The sequence below is a fragment of the Hemiscyllium ocellatum genome, chromosome 4, assembly GCF_020745735.1.
Source record: "Hemiscyllium ocellatum isolate sHemOce1 chromosome 4, sHemOce1.pat.X.cur, whole genome shotgun sequence".
NCBI classification, from domain to species: domain Eukaryota; kingdom Metazoa; phylum Chordata; class Chondrichthyes; order Orectolobiformes; family Hemiscylliidae; genus Hemiscyllium; species Hemiscyllium ocellatum.
The window spans coordinates 3,490,356-3,511,994 of record NC_083404.1 but is presented as its reverse complement, the minus strand read 5'-3'; the positions used below and the strand labels follow the sequence as shown (position 1 = coordinate 3,511,994).

At 44.2% G+C, this 21,639-nt stretch overlaps 2 protein-coding genes across 12 annotated transcripts in view; one reads left to right on the top strand and one right to left on the bottom strand.

Annotated features, from left to right (window-relative positions):
• unm_hu7910 (un-named hu7910) overlaps window positions 1-9,787 on the top strand; it is a 214,075-nt gene extending 204,288 nt beyond the window's left edge. For all 10 annotated transcript variants that reach the window (XM_060822659.1, XM_060822653.1, XM_060822658.1 and 7 more), the window contains 2 exons: window positions 6,447-6,580; window positions 8,340-9,787. In XM_060822659.1, the coding sequence (XP_060678642.1) occupies window positions 6,447-6,580; window positions 8,340-8,490 (285 nt within the window). In that variant the 3' untranslated portion in view covers window positions 8,491-9,787. The remainder of the gene's footprint in view (window positions 1-6,446; window positions 6,581-8,339) is intronic.
• Window positions 9,788-14,463: 4,676 nt separating this feature from the next.
• The window catches only part of LOC132810337 (clavesin-1-like), a 118,439-nt gene continuing 111,263 nt past the window's right edge, over window positions 14,464-21,639 (bottom strand). For both annotated transcript variants that reach the window (XM_060822650.1, XM_060822651.1), the window contains exon 6: window positions 14,464-14,592. In XM_060822650.1, the coding sequence (XP_060678633.1) occupies window positions 14,508-14,592 (85 nt within the window). In that variant the 3' untranslated portion in view covers window positions 14,464-14,507. The remainder of the gene's footprint in view (window positions 14,593-21,639) is intronic.

Sequence of the window (21,639 nt, the reverse complement as noted above, 5' to 3'; positions counted from 1 at the left end):
AACGTCGAATTTCCTGTTCCTTGGATGCTGCCTAACCTGCTGTGCTTTAACCAGCAACACATTTTCAGCTTCGGCCCAACAAGCCCACACCGACCCTCCGCAGATCTATTCCACAACCCTATATTTATTGATATCTCTCTCTGACTTCCTCTCTTTTTCCCCCCTCCCCCACCACCACCACCACAGGTTACTGTAACCCACGTGTTCCATTTATACTGGTTTTTAAAGGGAGTTGGCTTATTGGGACTGTTGTGTATATTTGTAACAGCATACTTAAGTCTAGTTGGATTGGCTGAGTTCTGTAGGGGTTCTTTATTCTGTTCTTTGTGTTTCATTGTGTAACTTTGTGAATAAACTTTTGTCTGTTTTAAAGTCGAGTAATCAACCTAGCTATCTTACTCCGGGTAATTTTCACTGTACATTTACTGAAACAAATTGCAAAGTTATGGTCTGGCACTGCCTGCTTAAGAATGTTTTGAGTCGTCTGGCCATTACAGATGTAAGTAAAGCTTTAATAATGTGATGTTGTCAAGCAACCTCTCTGGTATTGAAAATTTACATCTAACAATTTGAATCTCTAAAAGAATTGACATGTTCTGATAGAATTCCTGCAGTGTGGCAACAGGCCCTTCGGCCCAACAAGTCCACACTGACCCTCCGAAGAGTATCCCACCCAAACCCGTTCCCCGTTACTCTATGTTTACCCCAACTAATGCACCTAACCTACATGTCCCTGAACACAACGAGCAATTTAGCATGACCAATTCACCTGACCTGCACATCTTTGGACTGTGGGAGGAAACCAGAGCACCCGGAGGAAACCCACGCAGACACGGGGAGAATGTGCAAACTCCACACGGACAGTCATCCGAGGTGGGAGTTGAACCCGGGTCCCTGACGCTGTGAGGCCACAGTGCTAACCACTGGGCTACTGTGCTGCTCCACCATTCCTCCTTTTTAAAATCATCGTCTGAAATATTTTTAAAATATTTTACTTTTTATCTTCTTCCCACCTCTCAATTCCATCTTCTTCCTCAGTTTGCTTTTTGTTCAAGGTTTTACTTGGAATTCAGCAATCAGTTTACGGTTCCTGGTTCAGACTGCATCTCGGGACCCGGGAGTGGTTAGTGCATGTGAGAGGTATGGGGCCAGGGTTTCCAGTTTCTCAGCAATAGAATCAGCAGGGAATGCATCTTGCCCACGTGTGAGAGCACTGCAGTTGTCTAGTGGGCTGCAGAGTGATAACTAACGAGGGGGAACGTCTTCTCTTGACTCGGAAGGAAGTCCTACCTCAGAGGGGCGCTGGTCATCAGAGAGTGATGGCCACTGATGGCACTACAGGATATTCTGCTATATTCTCAGAAGGGAAGTTGCACAATGTCAAATGGTTTCATTCCCTTGGCATAAAACCACTTTTGTTACTTTATTGATTTTGCAGTCTATCTTTGATCTCCTTATCTAGAATTACTTAGCAATTTATTTAGTTCACCTTCCCCTTCTATACTCTTCTGCATCAATATGTATCATTCCCATCTCTTGCCTTTCTGCCTGTTTGTGAGCAGAGGGAGCTTTTGGGGAGATCAGTTTGTTAGAACCAGTTCAGATGATCAATTCTATTTAATATTTCTTCCCTTTGAGATTGGTTGGTCCATTGTAAGTAAGTGGCCAAAGATTTGGAAACCATTTGGTATTTTGCATCATTCAGGTTTTTATTCCCCTTGGGAGAGTAGGAGAGAAGTGTTGGAAGCAATAGCAGGCTGAAGATCAACCTCTGACCTGCATCTTGAATGCTCCTTCCAAGGTCAGCAAATACTGAGGTGGGTTTAAACCTGGATCTGGGGCACTGCAGCTGACTCAAACACTGGAACTCTCCTAGAGAGCCTTCTGAACACCATTGTGTTTAAAACTTATCAGTGGATGTGAGAATCCATGGTCCTTTTGAAGGAAGGGCTTAGCTACAGTCATGAGCATTCAGATTATCTGAGTCATACCTTTTTCTTGGTGTTTTTGGGACCTTCCTGTTCATAAATGGCCTGCACATTTTCCAATCTTACAACAGGAAATAGCCTTCAGAAGGGTTCTCTATTCACTTTAACGCACTCCTGCATTAATGAAAGCCACTATTTAGATGGACGGTTCTTTCATTTAGCTAATGCTCAATTCAAATTTACAAATGGGAGCTTTGAATTGTAACAGTTTGCCCATGGCTGCAGGTGCTTGTTTTAAACCGTTTGGTGACACGCATTTTGGAACCTGTTTTTAAAATGAATTCCGTTTTAATTAGTATTAAAACTCCAACGTTGCTCTGAACAAACCTGTTTGATCATCTTAGCCACACCTATTAGTGGGAAGAGGCAACTGGAATAGAATGTTCCCCTCCAGAGGGAAGAGCCAGCAGTGTTATTGACACAAATCTAAAAGCAGAATGGTGCAGGTGTTAGAAATCTGTCATCTCTGCCCCCCTCCCTCACCCTGCTCCCCCCCCTTGATCTGTGCCTCCTCCCCCTCGGTTCGCTCCACCTTGCTGTCCACCCCTCCCAGTCTGTCCCCAAAACCCCACATCCCCACTGGCCAAGCTTTGATCCCTCAAGAGTCTGTCTGTCTCCCCCCACCCCTCTCACAACCAACACTGCCTGTCTATCTGCCTTCTCCCCCCTCCACACCCCTGTCAGTGTGTCACCCCACCCCCACCCCGCAGTACCCCCTGTGTGTGTCTGTGACCCCTGATGCCACGTTACTGTCTGTGTCCACCCTCCCTGTTCCAGCGCCCTGTGTGTATGTGTCTGTCTCTCCCCGCCCAGTGTCCCTGCCTCTCTGCTCCCTCCCACTGTGTCAGCTGCTGGCCTGTGTCCATTCACATGGAAAGGAACTGTGTGTCTGTCACTGCCCTGGGTCTAAGCACAGGAATCACTGGGTGCAGTGAGTTGAAAACAGCAGCTCTGTATGTCAGCTTGAGGAGCCAGCTGCTTTAGACCAGTTTGTTTTCCAAAGCTGAATAGCAGAGCATCTCTTTTGTCTGAGTCCTATTTTATTTGTAGGCCTGATTGGTCAGTGAAAGTCAGATAGTCCAACTTTATATAAAAAAAAGAGGCTTTTCTTGAACATTACTTTGCTAATAGATTGCCCTACCCAGGGTAGTGTACAGAACAGCTGCACAGGACTAATTAAAGCATTGTTTGCTGTGTTTGCTGATCAACGTATCTAAGATTTGGTAGGTTGGAAAGAATAAAAACAGAAGTCAGCTATGGGAGAGGATCTTCAGATTCATGTGTTGAGCATTTATCATTAATAAGCAGTATATGTGTTATCTCTTAAGTGGCTTGAGGGTTTGAAGAATGCTTTTGACCTTTAACCCTGCCTTACCCACTCCCATTTCATACTTTGCCTGCAAATCAATAAGATGCACTTAGTGGCTTATTTGAAAAGCAAATGAATCAATAACATGTCTAGGTCAGCTCAATTTTAAAGAATTTTGAACAAGGACGTTTTATCCCAGAGAGGTTATTGAGAATAGGTGTTGTGTAAAAAGACTTCATAATGGAACCTTTACCCCACTAGACACATACATTTCTTCTTTTGTAATGTTCTTTTTCTTCACCAGCAAATATATTAGTGAGGGCCAAAGAGCATGAGCATTTTTAGGTACACTCGAAGGTCACTCTCTAAACAAGACCCTGCCTTTTTTGGGGGATTAACCAAATCCTACTCCGTTCCCTCATTCCAGTTTTTAATGGCTACTTCAATAATCTTTCTTCATGATTTATTCCAAAACTTCTGTAACTCTTTAGCTATGAAGGTTCTGTCTGATTTCCCCCTCCCTGCCTAATTTGCTCCCTTTTCACTGGTATTCCAATCTTTCAATATTCTGAATAACTTTCTCCTGCATTTCTCTTGTAAAGTTACCTTCAAAATTACAACTAGACTAACGTGAAGTTTCGACTTGCCCCCAAAATAAGCCCAAAAGTTTTATTGAAAACCTAAATATTTGTTGGTCCTCTCAAAGTTCTGGAACTTGAACATAATTGTATTGCTCTCTCCTTTTCCTGGTTTGCACCATCTTTTCACCGTGACTCGATTATTTTATAAAATCTCTCCATTGAACTGAAACAGTTGCGTATTGGCCCAGTTAACTAAAAGATCTAATCATTCTGAATTGGCTGCAAGATGACTGTTTGTCCTTCTTAGTTTAAAATCATTAGAAACTTAGTGATATTTCTAATTAAGCTCTTACCAAACCACTGATACAATGCCAACTATCAGTAATAGTTACTTGATTCAGCACTCTCTATTTGTTTGTAACTGGCTATTGGCTATTATGGTGCAGTGGTAGTGTCACTACCTCTAAGCCAGAAGGTCCAGGTTCAGTCTCACCACAAGATGCTGCGCCAAGGGGACAGGTTGATGTATATCAAAAAATAACTGGCCACTAAAAGGCAAGTTCCAGATATGTAGCTCAGAGAACCAAGAATTGAGAAAGAGCTGGAAAGCTGCAAGTGGAGTAGAGTTGCTGTCTGTGTTATGTCGACAAGAGTAAGTTGTGATGTGTCCAGACAAATTAACATTTCAGTGCTTTGGGTGCAGGAGCCTCAATGTGTCAAATCTACTTCAACGCTCATCAAGCTATCAAACTGCACAGGGTACAAACTGCTGAAGGTCCCAGATTACTATCCTGTATACTCACTCAGACGTTCTTTTCTGCCTAAGATAGCAGTTTTTGCCAGCCTCAGTTTCTTCATTTAGACAAAGGCTCAATTCCGAGCAATGCCTCCTCACCTCCTCTTCTGTGACTTACAATGGTGATGTCATCAGCAAATTTGTGAATGGAGTTAGAGCTGAATTTATCCGCATTATTAGTTGCTCCCATTTTCAACTGCAATTTCCTATCCACTACGGAAATATCTCATTGAGAAAAATCCATCAAGTTGTTTTAATATGACTTTCTTTTCTTAAATCTGTGTTGGTTGTTCATTAATGAATTATTTTATCTGAATGATCACCCACTCAAACTGTAAAGATCACTTCAGAGAGCTTCCTTGTTTTAAAAAAAAACTAAATCTATATTGCCTATGCTTTTCAAGTCTTGCCAATCTGTTTGAACCCAGTTAATTTTCAAAAAGAGCAAAATTGCAGTAGTTAGTCACCCTATGGTTGATTTCAGCAAATTGTCTGTAGTTGAAGTGTTTTTGTTTATCAGTATATTTGCTTTCGTACTCACTTGGAGGGACACTGGTGTCACTGGCTGGGCCCAGTATTTATTGCCCATCCATAGCTGCCCTTGATAAAGTGGGGATAAGCTGTCGTCTTGAACTGCTACAATTCACATAGTGTGTGTGTGTGTGTGTGTTATTTGCAAGTAATATAAATAAAATTTTGGCAAAGGATTTGCCAGTACCTACTTATTGACTGCAGTTCCATCTTCAACACCATTACCAAGATCCAGGTTCCCCCTCCCCCACCGTCTATAACTGGATTCTCAACTTGCTGACCTGCAGACTGCAATCAGTAAGGATAGGTAACCACACCTTCTCCACAATAATCCTCAACGCAAGGCTGCGTACTCAGCCCCTTACTGTACACCTTATACACTCATGGCTGTGTGCCCAAATTCAGCTCTAACTCCATTCACAAATTTGCTGATATTATCATCATTGTAAGTTAGATCTCAAACAATGGTAGGACTGAGTACAGAAAAACAGATTTGTAGTTGATGGCAAGATGTAAAGACAACAATCTCTCCATCAATGTCAGCAAAACAAAGGAACTGGTCATTGACTTCAAGACTCCGCGTTGAGGACATGTCCCTGTCTGGATCAATGGGGCTGAGGTGGAGATGGTCAAGAGCGATGGTCAAGACATCTCTGGAAGTGATCATCAATAATCTGTCCTGGTCCACCCACCTCAATGTAACAGTCAAGAAACCATAACAATGTCTCTACTTCCTCAAAAGACCAAGGAAACGTGACATGTCCACAAGGATTCTTACCAATTTTTATAGGAAGAGACCATCCCACAAACCAGCCTTCCATGCACTGACTCCATCTATACTTCCTGCTGCACTAGGAAAGCAACCAACATCATCAAAGACCCCTCCCACCCTGGCTGTACTCTCTTCCCACCCTCTTCCATTGGGCAGAAGATATAGAAGTTTGAAAACATGTATGAATAGATTCAAGAAAAACTTCTTGCCCGTTGTTATCAGACTTTTGAACAGATCTCTCAAATGTCAATTTTGATCTCGCTCTCGTGCACTCTCTCTCTCTGTTCTGTTGCCCTGATGCGCTTCGGTCTGATCTGCCTGCATAACACACAAAGCAGCACTTCTCACTGTATCTCGGTACATGTGTCAACAGCAGTCAGATTATTAACATGTTGGCGTATTGTCTGTTAACATTAGATTGAGAGTGTGAGAAAATAATTTTAATTTACTGTTGTACATTTTGTTTTAGATTAAGTATTCAGTTATGCACCCAGGGACTCATGTCTGGCCTCACACTGGACCCACAAACTGTCGCCTAAGAATGCATCTTGGCCTGGTCATTCCTAAACAAGGCTGCGCAATCCGTTGTGCCAATGAGACCAGGTAGGATGTGACTTGATTTTTTTGAACATATTTATAATCAACAGGTTAAAATCACAGAAACACTTTTTAAAAATGTTTTTCTCAATCTCCAAGTAAAATCAGTTTCTTCCAACTGTTTTTAAAAATAAAAGTTTTTGAGTAATTTGAATATTTCACTGAATTCTCCCAATCTAGCACCGCAATGCCTGGGTTACTTCCAACATTACAGCCAGCTTTTGGGAGAATTCCAGGGTTTATACAACTGTACAAACCTACTATTTGTTAACTGGAAATAACATCTGATTGCCTTGATTGAAATGTAATTTGATTAGTCTTAATTCAAAGAAAAAAGTTATGTTCAAATGCTGTGACATCTTATAGAGAGGGTGTTGTAGCTAGGAATGAGGGAGGAGGTGAGGGAGAGAGAGCTGAAGTGCCCGTTATCTTATTGCAGCTGCCAATGCTGTGGATATTTTGCATAAGATGGAGAATGACCTGCCTAGGGGCCAGTTGTGCCAACTAAAGACCTGTTCCTACTTCCAGCTGTGTGAACTACCCTGAGAGTTCAAGGCAGTGAGCCCTCCTATGCTGTGCCTCACGGAGAGACAGTCCCTGACTTCCTGCAGACCGAGCTCCCCTTCCAGTTCCTGCCACCCCCCACCCCACCCTGTTTATTCTGCTGTGTCGTAATGTCACCATACGTCAATGAACGTCTTGGTTGGATACAGTTGAACTACCGGTCACCCCTTCTGGAGTTATAGTTGTAAAGGTGTAATTTAAAAGCTGATAGGGAGTTTGCTGACATTCCATTCCATCTATTCCAAATTGTTGAACATCTAGATCTTAAGAAACCACTTTACCCGTTCCTGACTGTAGTCAAATTACAGATATCACCAGCACCTTATACAGCTGCAACATAACCTCCCTGCTTTTAAACTCAATTCCTTTAGCTATGAAGGACAAAATTCCATTTGCCTTCCTAATTAGCTGTTGTACCTGCAGACCAACCTTCTGTGATTCCTGCACAAGGACACCCAGGTCCCTCTGCATTGCAGCATGCTGGAACATTTTACCATTCAAGTAATCATCCTTTTTGAGATTATATATTAGTGAGGCCTGTTCTGGAGTACTGTGTCTAATTCTGGTGTCCCTGCTGTAGGAAGGATATTATTAAGCTGGAGAGGGTTCAGGAAGGATTTACCAGGATCTGGTACGAATGGAGAGTTTGAGTTATGAGGAGAGGCTGTATAGGCTGGGACTTTTAACTGGAGTGTCGGAGGTTGAGGGGTGACCTTATAGAGGTTTATAAAATTATGAGAGGCATGGATAGGGTGAGTGGCAGGTATCTCTTCCATAGAGTGTGGCATATTTTTAAGGTGAGAGGAGAAAGACTTTAAAAAGACACAGTGTGGTTTGTGTGTGGACTGAACTTTGAGGAAGTGGTGGATGTGGCTACAGTTAGAATGTTTAAAAGACATTTGAATAAGTACATGAATGAGAAATGTTTCCAGGGATACGAGCCAGGAGCAGGACGTTTAGTTGGGATTATAGTCGGCATGGACTGGTTGGATCAAAGGGTCTGTTGCCATGCTGTATGTATCTATGACTCTGACTATATTACTCAATCATCAAAGGCTTCCATCTTGTACTTGCGTTTTATTTCGGGAACCTATAAATTTCTCATCTAAATTCTCTTCTGTAGAAAGAAATGTTAAATGTCTCTAAACTTAGTTTTGATTTTCACCAAATGTGAAAATGCACTGTTGCTGTCTGTCTGCAGAGAATGGAAGGAGGGCAAGGTGATCATCTTCGATGATTCCTTTGAGCATGAGGTTTGGCAGGATGCGAGCAGCTCCAGGCTCATCTTTATCGTGGATGTGTGGCACCCAGAGCTGACACCTCAGCAACGAAGAAGTCTTTCCCCAATCTAACGCTGTATCTCCGACATAAACGAGAGAAAGCAGGTTGGGGGTTGAGCAAACATGAAGAAATTGTGTGATGTCACGAAGTGCAACAGGTTCCATTGATTTCTACTTTTCCTGAAATTCCTGGTGCAGCAGAGTTTCCAGACTGAGGGGAATGTGTTTTTCCAAAACCAAAGCATTTAAATAAATCAGAAGGTCTCCTGAAATATTTTTAAGGGGACATTCTTTATAATTGAGTGATCATATTTGACCTGTGACCTCTCCCAAAAGTTAAATACTAAGGTCAAAGCTGAATAAAATCTACAGAGAAACATCCCGTGTAGGAGTTCTCCAGTTGTGACTTGGAATAATTTCAAAATAATTCACCTGAAGCAACTGAAGAATCCTTTTATTGGGAAAATGGCTGGATTAGGGTAGCTGTCTGCCGTATTCAATGTGAACACAATCTGATTAATTTATGTAAGGCATAGATTGTCACAGTTATGTAACTGACCTTCAGTGTTTGTATTTCTCTGTACAATCAGAATTGTTTATTTTTAATCGCTGATAATGACAAGTTACATAAAGATGATTAGTACCTCCCCTTGCATTGGGTAAAGTGTATTTGCATGGTACATCGATGTAGTTGAAATCCGCATTTCCTTTTTGATAACAAGTGATAGGAATTGATTATTAAAAGGGTACTGTTACGTGGAGATATTAATTTGGAATTTATTTTGGTCTACTTCTTAATTTCTTTTTGATAATGTGAGTGTTAATGCCCTCAATGGGGGAGCTGCCTTTGAGAAGTTACTAAGCCTGACAGTGAGAACAAGATTGATTAGCTCACCAAGTTAATACGACATGATCACTGAAGCATTCTGAATTAACAGATGTATCGGTGCCTATACTGAGCTCACCCACACTGTGCTCAGTAACTCCTTCAAAGTCATTCCCCCAACTGGATCAGCAGCACTCAGTTCAAATAAAAAATTAAAATTCCCAAATTGTGTAAGTCATTATAGAGCAAGTTTCTGACCATCAATGTTGCTTATAAAATTATAAAAATGAATCCTCTTGAATTCAGAATTGCCGATATTAATTTTGTAGGAAGAGCCTAAAAGTACCCTCTCACAAGGTGCTCCTGACTGCACATGCCAATGTTGAACTGTTTTTAGTGTGACAAAAATGAACAAATGCCAAAGTGGAAAGGCACACTCATTCAGTAGACAGCTGATACATCTGTACAAAGTGCCAAAAAGCAGATGGCTTGTGACAGCTGTAATACATCTAAATAAAATGACCATATGCTTTTATCTTCAAATTTATTACACTCTGTGCAAATGACAGATTTTACTTTGAAGGAGCAAAGCATCAAAGGCTAAGTTCACCATGTAACTGAAATACTTCTGTCTCAAAGCAATCCCGAGTACGGTCAGGTCCCTGCAGAGAGATGGGGATTGCAACCGGGAACAAATGTTATTTACATTCTCAGTGATAGCTCTTAGCAAACTATCTAAGAAGCATTATGTTGGGTACAGAAAAAGCACGGAAAATATATTTTATTTCAACAAAAACATGTATTGTGATTTTTAAATATATCGCATTCTGCAGCATCTTATTCTGTTAGACTGATGCTGCTTTACAAACGATTCAAAGGAATTGGATTGGCTACACCGAGGGGAAAGAGCATCTCAGTTCACCCATAGCCTATCACACACTCTATAATATTACCAGAGTCTTTTTTTTAGTAACGCAAATGTAATTGAATATTCCTTAATATCCAAATACTACAGCAATATAAATTAAACTTTGTATTTTACTCAGTTCTGAGTTCAGGAAGTTCAAAGTACTGACTAAAAGCTGCTCGGTGCCTAGCTTTCAACTAACCAGTTCAGAACTAAATAAAAGAAACAAATAAAATCAGGGGAGCAAGAGTCAGTGAGATTTGACGTTGCCTCCCAGTTATTTTAGGGCATGAGCCCTTCTTCAGGAATGAGGAAAGTGTGCTAAGCAGGCTAGGGAGGAGGGACTTGGGGGAGGGGCATTGGAAATGCGATAGGTGGAAGGCGGTTAAGGTGAGGGTGATAGGCTGGAGTGGGGGTGGGGGCGGAGAGGTCAGGAAGAAGATTGCAGGTTAGGAGGGCGGTGCTGAGTTCGAGGGTTGGGACTGAGACAAGGTGGGGGGAGGGGAAATGAGGAAACTGGAGAAATCTGAGTTCATCCCTTGTGGAAGATGAGGCGCTCTTCCTCCAGCCGTCGTGTTGCTATGGTCTGGCAATGGAGGAGTCTAAGGACCTGCATGTCCTCGGTGGAGTGGGAGGAGGAGTTGAAGTGTTGAGCCACGGGATGGTTGGGTTGGTTGGTCCGGGTATCCCGGAGGTGTTCTCTGAAACGTTCCGCAAGTAGGCAGCCTGTCTCCCCAATACAGAGGAGGCCACATCGGGTGCAGCGGATGCAGTAAATGATGTGTGCGGAGGTACAGGTGAATTTGTGGCGGATATGGAAGGATCCCTTGGGGCCTTGGAGGGAAGTAAGGGGGGAGGTTTTGCATTTCTTGCGGTTGCAGGGGAAGGTGCCGGGAGTGGAGGTTGGGTTGGTGGGTGGTGTGGACCTGACGTGGAAGTCACGGAGGGAGTGGTCTTTTCGGAATGCTGATAGGGGAGGGGAGGGACATATATCTCTGGTGGTGGGATCTGTTTGGAGGTGGCGGAAATGACGGCGGATGATACGCTGTATACAGAGGTTGGTGGGGTGGTAGGTGAGGACCAGTTGGGGTTCTGTCTTGGTGGCGGTTGGAGGGGCGGGGCTCAAGGGCAGAGGAGCGGGAAGTGGAGGAGATGCGGTGGAGGGCATCGTCGATCACGTCTGGGGGGAATCTGCGGTCCTTGAAGAAGGAGGCCATCTGGGCTGTGCGGTGTTGGAACTGGTCCTCCTGGGAGCAGATGCGGCGGAGACGAAGGAATTGGGAATATGGGATGGAGTTTTTACAGGGGGCAGGGTGGGAGGAGGTGTAGTCCAGGTAGCTGTGGGAGTCGGTCAGTTTATAGTAAATGTCTGTTCTGATTTGGTTGCCCGAGATAGAAATGGAGAGGTCCAGGAAGGGGAGGGAGGAGTCTGAGACGGTCCAGGTAAATTTGAGGTCGGGGTGGCCACAAATTCACCTGCACCTCCACACACATCATTTACTGCACCCGATGTGGCCCCCTCTATATTGGGGAGACAGGCCGCCTACTTGCGGAACGTTTCAGAGAACACCTCTGGGACACCTGGACCAGCCAACCCAACCACCCCGTGGTTCAACACTTTAACTCCCCCTCCCACTCCACCAAGGACATGCAGGTCCTTGGACTCCTCCATCGCCAGACCATAGCAACACGACGGCTGGAGGAAGAGCGCCTCATTTTCTGCCTAGGAACCCTCCAAACACAAGGGGTGAACTCAGATTTCTCCAGTTTGCTCATTTCCCCTTCCCCTACCTTGTCTCAGCCCCAACCCTCAGACTCAGCACCGCCTTACATAGAACATAGAAGGATACAGCGCAGTACAGGCCCTTCGGCCCTCGATGTTGCGCCGACCGAATACTACCTAACCTATACTAGCCCAATAACTTCCAAATGCCTATCCAATGCCCGCTTAAATGACCATAAAGAAGGAAAAAATGACCATAAAGAAGGAGTTAAATGACCATAAAGAAGGCCTTCTTGACCTGCAATCTTCTTCCTGACCTCTCTGTCCCCACCCCCTCTCTGGCCTATCACCCTCACCTTAACCTCCTTCCACCTATCGCATTTCCAATGTCCCTCCCCCAAGTCCCTCCTCCCTACCTTTTATCTTAGCCTGCTTGGCACACCCTCCTCATTCCTGAAGAAGGGCTCATGCCAGAAACGTCGACTCTCCTGTTCCTTGGATGCAGCCTGACCTGTGCTTTTCCAGCAACTCATTTTCAGCTCTGATCTCCAGCATCTGCAGTCCGCCCTTTCTCCCAGTTATTTTAGTAATGTAGTTTTACCTATTATGGAAGTAAAATACCAAAGCCTCCTTGCAACCATAAATACAAAATACAAAAGTTGGCTTCAAAGATACTGCAATATTTTCTAAGTTGTTGGTTTCAAAATATTCAAATATTCTAATATTCAAGGCTGTTGCTTCCCTCCTCTCCCCATTATGAAACACTGCATGTGCGTGTTTGAAGAAACTCCAAGCAATATTGTTACCATAAATCGCATCATTTTAGTGAGAGTTATTAATGGGAATATTTCTCTGCAATCCTCCACCTTCAAATAAATTCCAATTTACTCTCTATGTTTAAAAAAAACTGAAGGAACTGTGGGTACTGGAAATCAGATACAAGAACAGAAGTTGCTGGAAAAGCTCAGCAGGTGTGGCAGTATCTACAGAGAAATCAAAATTAACGTTTTGGGTCCGGTGACCCTTCCTCAGAACTGATTTAACTCTACTTTCTCCTCACAGATCCTGCCAGACCTGCTGAGCATTGTCAGCAACTTATGTTTTTGTTTTTGATTTACTCTATCCTTCTACAGATCTAACTTTAATTTGAAATGAGTTTCGTACAAGCCTATGCTTTTTTTTTTAAATCCTAGCTTCAATCCACTTCAATTTGAAATGACTACTTGCAAAAGGAAATGTGACTGTTCTGTTCCAATGGCAGAGAATAGATAGAATGCTTTTTATTTTATTTTGCTATTTTGTAGAATAGTTTGTTTTCTGTTGGTATCAGATTCACCATGTTATAGTGAGTGATTACCAGTTACAGCACTACAAATTCCTTTCATTTTCTGCTATTGACTTTGAGATTTTAATTCTAAAATTACTACTGCTACTGTATATCACTGAACAAAATGAATTATTTCTGAGTATTGTAGGCAAGTGTTGAACACACTGGTACATGTTGATTGTTACTTTGCTGTGATGGTTTTCTTCAGAAAGGATAATTTTTTTTTAAAGCTGCATGTCCTTCTGCATATATGGAACCTCATAATCCATCTTCTGGAAGATATTTTTTGTAAACGAGTCTCAGATAGGTCTTTCACAATTATCCTTTGAGTTACACAAAGTTCATAATGCTCTGTTTTATGTACACATTAGTACTGGCGTGAATGCAATGACTGGTTTTTTAAAAAGTGTATAAACCTGAATAAAATGGAACTACCACTATGATTGTAGGATTTCAATTTGTATTTCTGACTGTAAATAGTTATTTTTGAAATGAGAGTTTTTAATTATACATTGGGTTTTTATTTGGCTCTTGGATCAAGAACCATCTTCTGTTTTATTTACAGATAAAAATGCTGGGATGGAATAAAATGTTGGATTCGATGATCTGTAAGTTATTGATAGACACTTTGTAAAATGGATAAATGTCACTGAGCTTGATTTTCTCAAAATAAAACACAAAAAAAAACACACGTATTTCTTCTTTATTTGCTCAATCAACTGTACAGCTTTATGGTTAGCAACATTACCTTCCTTTACTGAATTGAAATAAATTGCATTGATGAATTTTGAACATTCATCCAGCAAATAAATTGAGGAATGGATAGATGGATCTTTGGCACTTTAATAAATGGAGTTTCACCCTGCCTTCTTTCATAATATTAGTTTTCGAGTCCTCTGTTTTGAAATAAAACCCATCCTTTCTTGGTTACTACTAAAAGGCACAAACACATCTGACTAGTACGGTGCCTGTTATCAAGACAAACAGTTCTGCATTAATGAAAATTTACCTTCACTCTCTCTCAGGCAAAATACCAATATCTGTTACCATGGTTACCATCAGGTCACCTATAGCAGACACAAAGTCCTTTAGGAATACTGTTTTAAATGATCTCTCATTCTTCAATCGATTTGATGTTCGGACAAGATGACAGTGATATCTGAATTTTGTCTTTGAAGAAAAATGGAAAAAACACTTCAGATAGCTGGATGTGACTTGAGTTAAGCAAACGCTCCGTTAATGTTTGCATCACTGAGGTCCAGTGGGGAGTTGCCATTGTTTCTGTGAGCTCTGAGATGCCTTTAGTTCAGTGCAGAGCCAGGAGTGGCTGCGTGTTGTCATCATCCCTGTCCTCCTGCTGCAGGGCACTTGGTTCCCCCACTGACACTGACCTATGAGAATGACAAATCAAGCTGTTGTTAAACAGAGCATTGATCAATACAAAATACTTCACTGTCTCAGTGACAAAACAGAAAAGATACACTCTTGTTAGTGCTGTGTAATGTTATTACAACATGAAAATTAATTGAGAGAATGTCCATTACTAGTTGGAGTACTGTAGAGAGGTCTGTCTGAGTAATCTATTAGGACAACAACTTTTAAAGATGCCAAAAATGTCTCAGAATTTTGTCATTGCAAACCTGGTTTTAGCTGTAATATAAATCCTGCCTCATTTGTATTTGTGTTCACTCTGCGAGTGCACATAAGCTGTTCTTTGAACATTTAAGGTGCAACAGATAAAATGCCATAGGAATGGAGGAGGTAAAGCATTTTAAAGATGTTCCTTAACAAATTTTTGTTTCTTTATTCAAAAGTCGTTTGCTTGTTATAGCCGAGCAAAATCCACGAACCCGTTAATTCTCACATCAGTGGTGTATGAAAATAGCAGTAGACAACTCTCGCAACAGCTTTGTGGGTGGGGAAAGGCACCAGCTGTTGTCGCAATAAGTTACGCAGACAAAAAGCTGCAGGTTTGATTTCTGATCTCTGCTGAGTGAACAAAGTCAGCTCAGGCAGCTGTTCCAACATTTACAATTAGCTTCAGTACTTCGAGGCGAAATGGTGGACTGAGCTTTTCAGGGCATTGAGGTGGTTGTGATTGATTTCCCTTTTACCAATCAGATTTCCTATTGATGATTATAGCCCAGTCATGGGTATTTTAACAGTGTGGATAGTTATGAACTTAAATAAGATTTAATGTCCCATGGCGAACTTCCATAATAATTGTAATATATCAGATTGAAAATAGTCACCCTTAACTCTTTTTTAACAATAGGTCATAACATGTCTTTAGGTAAGATTCAGTTTTGAATTATAGGAATTGCCCTTAATCACAAATTTTATCCTTTTTAATCCCTGTTACTAAGGGAAAGTCACCATAATCTTACCAAACCACAGGGCTGCGCACTCGTTACAGAGAGTTGTTCGGTGGTGATTTAACCTGAGGGTCAGCGAGTGAAGAGGATGAGAAGGAGAATCCTTCACACTAATTGCAGCTGCTTTGGGAACTGAACCCACACTGTTGGCATCACTCACCAGCTGTCCAGCAACTGAGCTACCTGGCCCTCACTTGAGAATATACAAGATGTCAAAAAAAATTCATTGCTGCCAAGATCAAAATTTACCCCCAATTCCCATGGTTTACTTTATCTGTGAAATGTATTGCAATTATTTTACTTTTTCCCTTGCTGATGCAAACATTTTCACATTTAATTCTGAAACCTTATGAGACATATGATGAAAAAAGATCCACTGTCATCCCTATAGTAGTAGCAGGTTGTGGGTGACAGGGATAGGCTAGGAAGAGTGGCATGCTCTTCGGATGGTCAATGTGTACTTGATGGGCTGAATGGCCTCTTTCTACACTGTGGGGATTCTACAGCACCTGGTAAATGTTCCTGCCCAACTGAACTCATCTCTACCAACCTCGACACTGTCCTATCCTCCCTAGTCCAGGAACTCCCCACAAATGTTCGAGACACCACCCACACCCTCCACCTCCTCCAAGACTTCCGTTTCCCCGGCCCCCAGCGCCTCACCTTCACCATGGATATCCAATCCCTCTACACCTCCATCCGCCATCACCAGGGCCTCCAAGCCCTCTGTTTTTTCCTCTCCAGACGTCCCCAACAGTACCCTTCCACCGACACTCTCATTCGTTTGGAGGTTGAGCAATTCATCAACTTCACCAATACATTCCACCCTGACCTTAAATTTACCTGGACCATCTCTGACACCTCCCTCCCCTTCCTGGACCTCTCCATCTCCATTAATGACGACCGACTTGACACTGACATTTTTTACAAACCCACCGACTCCCACAGCTACCTGGATTACACCTCTTCCCACCCTACCTCTTGCAAAAATGCCATTCCATATTCCCAATTCCTCTGCCTCTGCCGTATCTGCTCCCAGGAGGACCAGTTCCACCACAGAATACACCAGATGGCCTCCTTCTTTAGAGACCGCAATTTCCCTTCCCACATGATTAAAGATGCCCTCCAACGCATCTCGTCCACATCCCGCACCTCCGCCCTCAGACCCTACCCCTCCAACCGTATCAAGGACAGAACGCCCCTGGTGCTCACCTTCCACCCTACAAACCTTTGCATAAACCAAATCATCCGCCAACATTTCCGCCACCTCCAAAAAGACCCCATCCCTTTTCGCCTTCCGCAAAGACCGTTCACTCTGTGACTACCTGGTCAGGTCCACGCCCCCCCCTACAACACACCCTCCCATCCTGGCACCTTCCCCTGCCACCGCAGGAACTGTAAAATCTGCGCCCACAACACCTCCCTCATCTCTATCCAAGGCCCTAAAGGAGCCTTCCACATCCATCAAAGTTTTACCTGCACATCCACCAATATCATTTATTGTATCCGTTGCTCCCGATGCGGTCTCCTCTACATTGGGGAGACTGGGCGCCTCCAAGCAGAGTGCTTTAGGGAACATCTCCAGGACAACCGCACCAATCAACCACACTGCCCCGTGGCCCAACATTTCAACTCCCACTCTGCCGAGGACATGGAGGTCCTGGGCCTCCTTCACCGCCGCTCCCTCACCACCAGACGCCTGGAGGAAGAACGCCTCATTTTCCACCTCGGAACACTTCAAACCCAGGGCATCAATGTGGACTTCAACAGTTTCCTCATTTCCCCTTCCCCCACCTCACCCTAGTTCCAAACGTCCAGCTCAGCATGTCCCCATGACTTGTCCTACCTGCCTATCTCCTTTCCCACCTATCCACTCCACCCTCTCCTCCCCGACCGATCACCTTCATCCCCTCCCCCACTCACCCATTGTATTCTATGCTACTTTCTCCCCACCCCCACCCCCCTCTAGCTTATCTCTCCATACATCAGGCTTTCTACCTTTATTCCTGATGAAGGGCTTTTGCCCGAAACGTCGATTTCGCTGCTTCTTGGATGCTGCCTGGACTGCTGTGCTCTTCCAGCACCACTAATCCAGATTCTACAGCACCTGTCTGATTGGCTGTCTTTGAAACTGCGGTTTACGAGAATACAGTTTCAGAAACAACCTGTCCTTAGCACTGTACCGTGTTGGAACCCCAGTCTGCCTGAATCTGTGCTGTTCTTCCTCCTGTAATGATTCACTGGAAATCAAACCCTGCTATACCCAGACTCATCACAAAATATAAAACATTTTATTGAAGTATACAAAGTCCTCAATTTACCCATCTGATCACCTCAGGTTAATAATAACCTAACACCAGGTTTCTCTATTTAACAAACTACTAGGAATGGTGCAGTAGTGAAGGTATTGGATACCTGGAGCTCTTTCTGGAATATGTGGAACCTCTACAAACAGGAGGGTCTACTCCTGAACCAGAGGGGTAACAATATCCTGGGGGTACAGACTTTGCTAATGCTCTTTGGGAGGGTTTAACCATATTCAGCCGGGGGATGGGAACTAAAGTTGTAGTTCCAGTATCCTAGAGGTTGACAGTAATAAGGTCAGAAATGAGGTTTCAAGGTCGCAAGAGTTCACCGGCAGGCAGTAAGGTGGTTTGAAGTGTGTCTACTTCAACGCCAGGAGCATCCGGAATCAGGTGGGTGAACTTGCAACCTGTACCCTTCCACTGACACCCTCCTTCGACTGACTGAACTGGTCCTCACCCTGAATAACTTCTCTTTCCAATCCTCCCACTTCCTCCAAACTAAAGGAGTTGCCATGGACACCCGCATGGGCCCCAGCTATGCCTGTCTCTTTGTAGGATATGTGGAACAGTCCATCTTCCGCAACTACACTGGCACCACCCCCCACCTTTTCCTCCGCTACATCGATGACTGTATCGGCGCTGCCTCGTGCTCCCACGAGGAGGTTAAACAGTTCATCAACTTTACCAACACCTTCCATCCCGACCTGAAATTTACCTGGACCGTCTCAGACTCCTCCCTCCCCTTCCTAGACCTTTCCATTTCTATCTCAGGCGACCGACTCAACACAGACATCTACTATAAACCGACTGACTCCCACAGCTACCTGGACTACACCTCCTCCCACCCTGCCCCCTGTAAAAACGCCATCCCATATTCCCAATTCCTTCGTCTCCGCCGCATCTGCTCCCAGGAGGACCAGTTCCAACACCGTACAGCCCAGATGGCCTCCTTCTTCAAGGACCGCAGATTCCCCCCAGTCGTGATCGACGATGCCGCATCTCCTCCACTTCCCGCTCCTCCGCCCTTGAGCCCCGCCCCTCCAACCGCCACCAAGACAGAACCCCACTGGTTCTCACCTACCACCCCACCAACCTCCGTATACAGCGTATCATCCGCCGCCATTTCCGCCAACTCCAAACGGACCCCACCACCAGGGATATATTTCCCTCCCCTCCCCTATCAGCGTTCCGCAAAGACCACTCCCTTCGTGACTCCCTCGTCAGGTCCACACCCCCCACCAACCCAACCTCCACTCCCGGCACCTTCCCCTGCAACCGCAGGAAATGTAAAACTTGTGCCCACACCTCCTCCCTCACTTCTCTCCAAGACCCCAAGGGATCCTTCCATATCCGCCACAAGTTCACCTGCACCTCCACACACATCATCTATTGCATCCACTGCACCCGATGTGGCCTCCTCTATATTGGGGAGACGGGCCGCCTACTTGCGGAACGCTTCAGGGAACACCTCTGGGACGCCCGAACCAACCAACCCAACCACCCCGTGGCTCAACACTTTAACTCTTCCCTCCCACTCCACCGAAGACATGCAGGTCCTTGGACTCCTCCATCGCCAGAACATAACAACACGACGGTTGGAGGAAGAGCGCCTCATCTTCCACCTGGGAACCCTCCAACCACAGGGGATGAACTCAGATTTCTCCAGTTTCCTCATTTCCCCTCCCCCCACCTTGTCTCAGTCGATTTCCTTGAACTCAGCACCGCCCTCCTAACCTGCAATCTTCTTCCTGACCTCTCCGCCCCCACCCCACTCCGGCCTATCACCCTCACCTTGACCTCCTTCCACCTATCACATCTCCATCGCCCCTCCCCCAAGTCCCTCCTCCCTACCTTTTATCTTAGCCTGCCTGGCACCCTCTCCTCATTCCTGATGAAGGGCTCTGGCCCGAAACGTCGAATTTCTCTTCCTTGGATGCTGCCTGACCTGCTGTGCTTTAACCAGCAACACATTTTCAGCTCTGATCTCCAGCATCTGCAGACCTCACTTTTTACTCGAACTTGCAACATGGGTTAGTATCTGGGACTATAATGTTGAAGCCATTTCAGAGACATGGGTAGAGCAAGGACAGGAATGGTTGTTGCAGGTTCCAGGGTTTAGATGTTTCAGTAAGAACAGGGAAGGAGATAAAAGAGGGAAGGTGTGGCATTGTCAGTCAAGGACTGTATTACAGTGACAGAAAGGATGTTTGGGGACTCGTCTACTGAGGTAGTATGGGCTGAGGTAAGAAACAGGAAAGGAGAGGTCACCCTGTTAGGAGTTTTCTATACGCCTCCAAATAATTCCAGAGATGTAGACGACTGGATAGCAAAGATAATTCTTGATAGGAACGAGAATGGCAGGGTAGTTGTTATGGGGAGTTTATCTTTGTAAATATTGACTGGAAATACTATAATTTGTGTACTTTAGAAAGGTCAGTTCTTGTCCAATGTGTGCAGGAGGGTTTCCTGACACAGCATGTAGACTGGCCAACAAGAGGCGAGGCCACATTGGATTTGATACTGGGTAATTAACTCAGCCAGATATTAGATTTGGAGGTAGGTGAGCACTTTGGTGATAGTGACCACAATTCGGTTATGTTTACTTTAGCAATGGAAAGGGACAGATATAACACAGGGCAAGAGTTATTAGATTAGATTAGATTAGATTAGATTACTTACAGTGTGGAAACAGGCCCTTCTGCCCAACAAGTCCACACCGACCCGCCGAAGCGCAACCAACCCATTCCCCTGCATTTACCCCCTTTACCTAACACTGTAGGCAATTTAGCATGGCCAATTCTCCTGACCTGCACATCTTTGGACTGTGGGAGGAAACCGGAGCACCCGGAGGAAACCCATGCAGACACGGGGAGAATGTGCAAACTCCACACAGACAGTCGCCTGAGGGAAAGGCAATTATGATGTGATTAGGCAAGATTTAGGATGCATAGGATGGGGAGGGAGACTGCGGGGGATGGACACAATTGAAATGTGGAGGTTATTCAAGGAACAGCTACTGCATGCCCTTGATAAGCATGTCAGGCAGGGAAGAAGTGGTCAAGTGAGGGAGCCGTGGTTTACGAGAAAAGTTGAATCTCTTGTCAGGAGGAAGAAGAAGGCTATTGTTAGGATGAGACATGAAGGCTCAGTTAGAGCACTTGAGACATACAGATTAGTCAGGAAGGACCTGAACAGAGAGCTAAGATGATCCAGGTGGGGACATGAGAAGTTGTTGGCAGATAGGATCAAGGAAACCCCTAAAGCTTTCTATAGGTATATCAGGAATTAAAGAACGACTAGAGTAAGATTAGGCCCAATCAAGGACAGGAGTGGGAAGTTGTAAGTGGAATCTGAGGAGATTGAGGAAGCGCAAAATGAATATTTTTTGCCCATGTTCAAGACTAGAAAAGGACAATGTTGTCAAGGACAAGATTGAGATACAGGCTCTTAGACTCGATGGGATTGAGGTTCACAAGGAGTAGGTGTAAGCAATTTTGGAAAGTGTGAAAATAGGCAAGTTCCCTGGTCCGGATGAGATTTATCCTCTAATTCTCTGGGAAGCCGGGGAGGAGATTGTAGAGCTTTTGGCTTTGATCTTTGTCATCATTTTCTACAGGAATAGTGCCAAAAGACTGGAGGATAGCAAATTTTGTTCCCTTGTTCAAGAAGGGGAGTAGAGACAACCCTGAAAATTATACACCAGTGAGCCTAACTTCAGTTGTGGGTAAAGTGTTGGAAAGAGTTATAAGTGATAGGA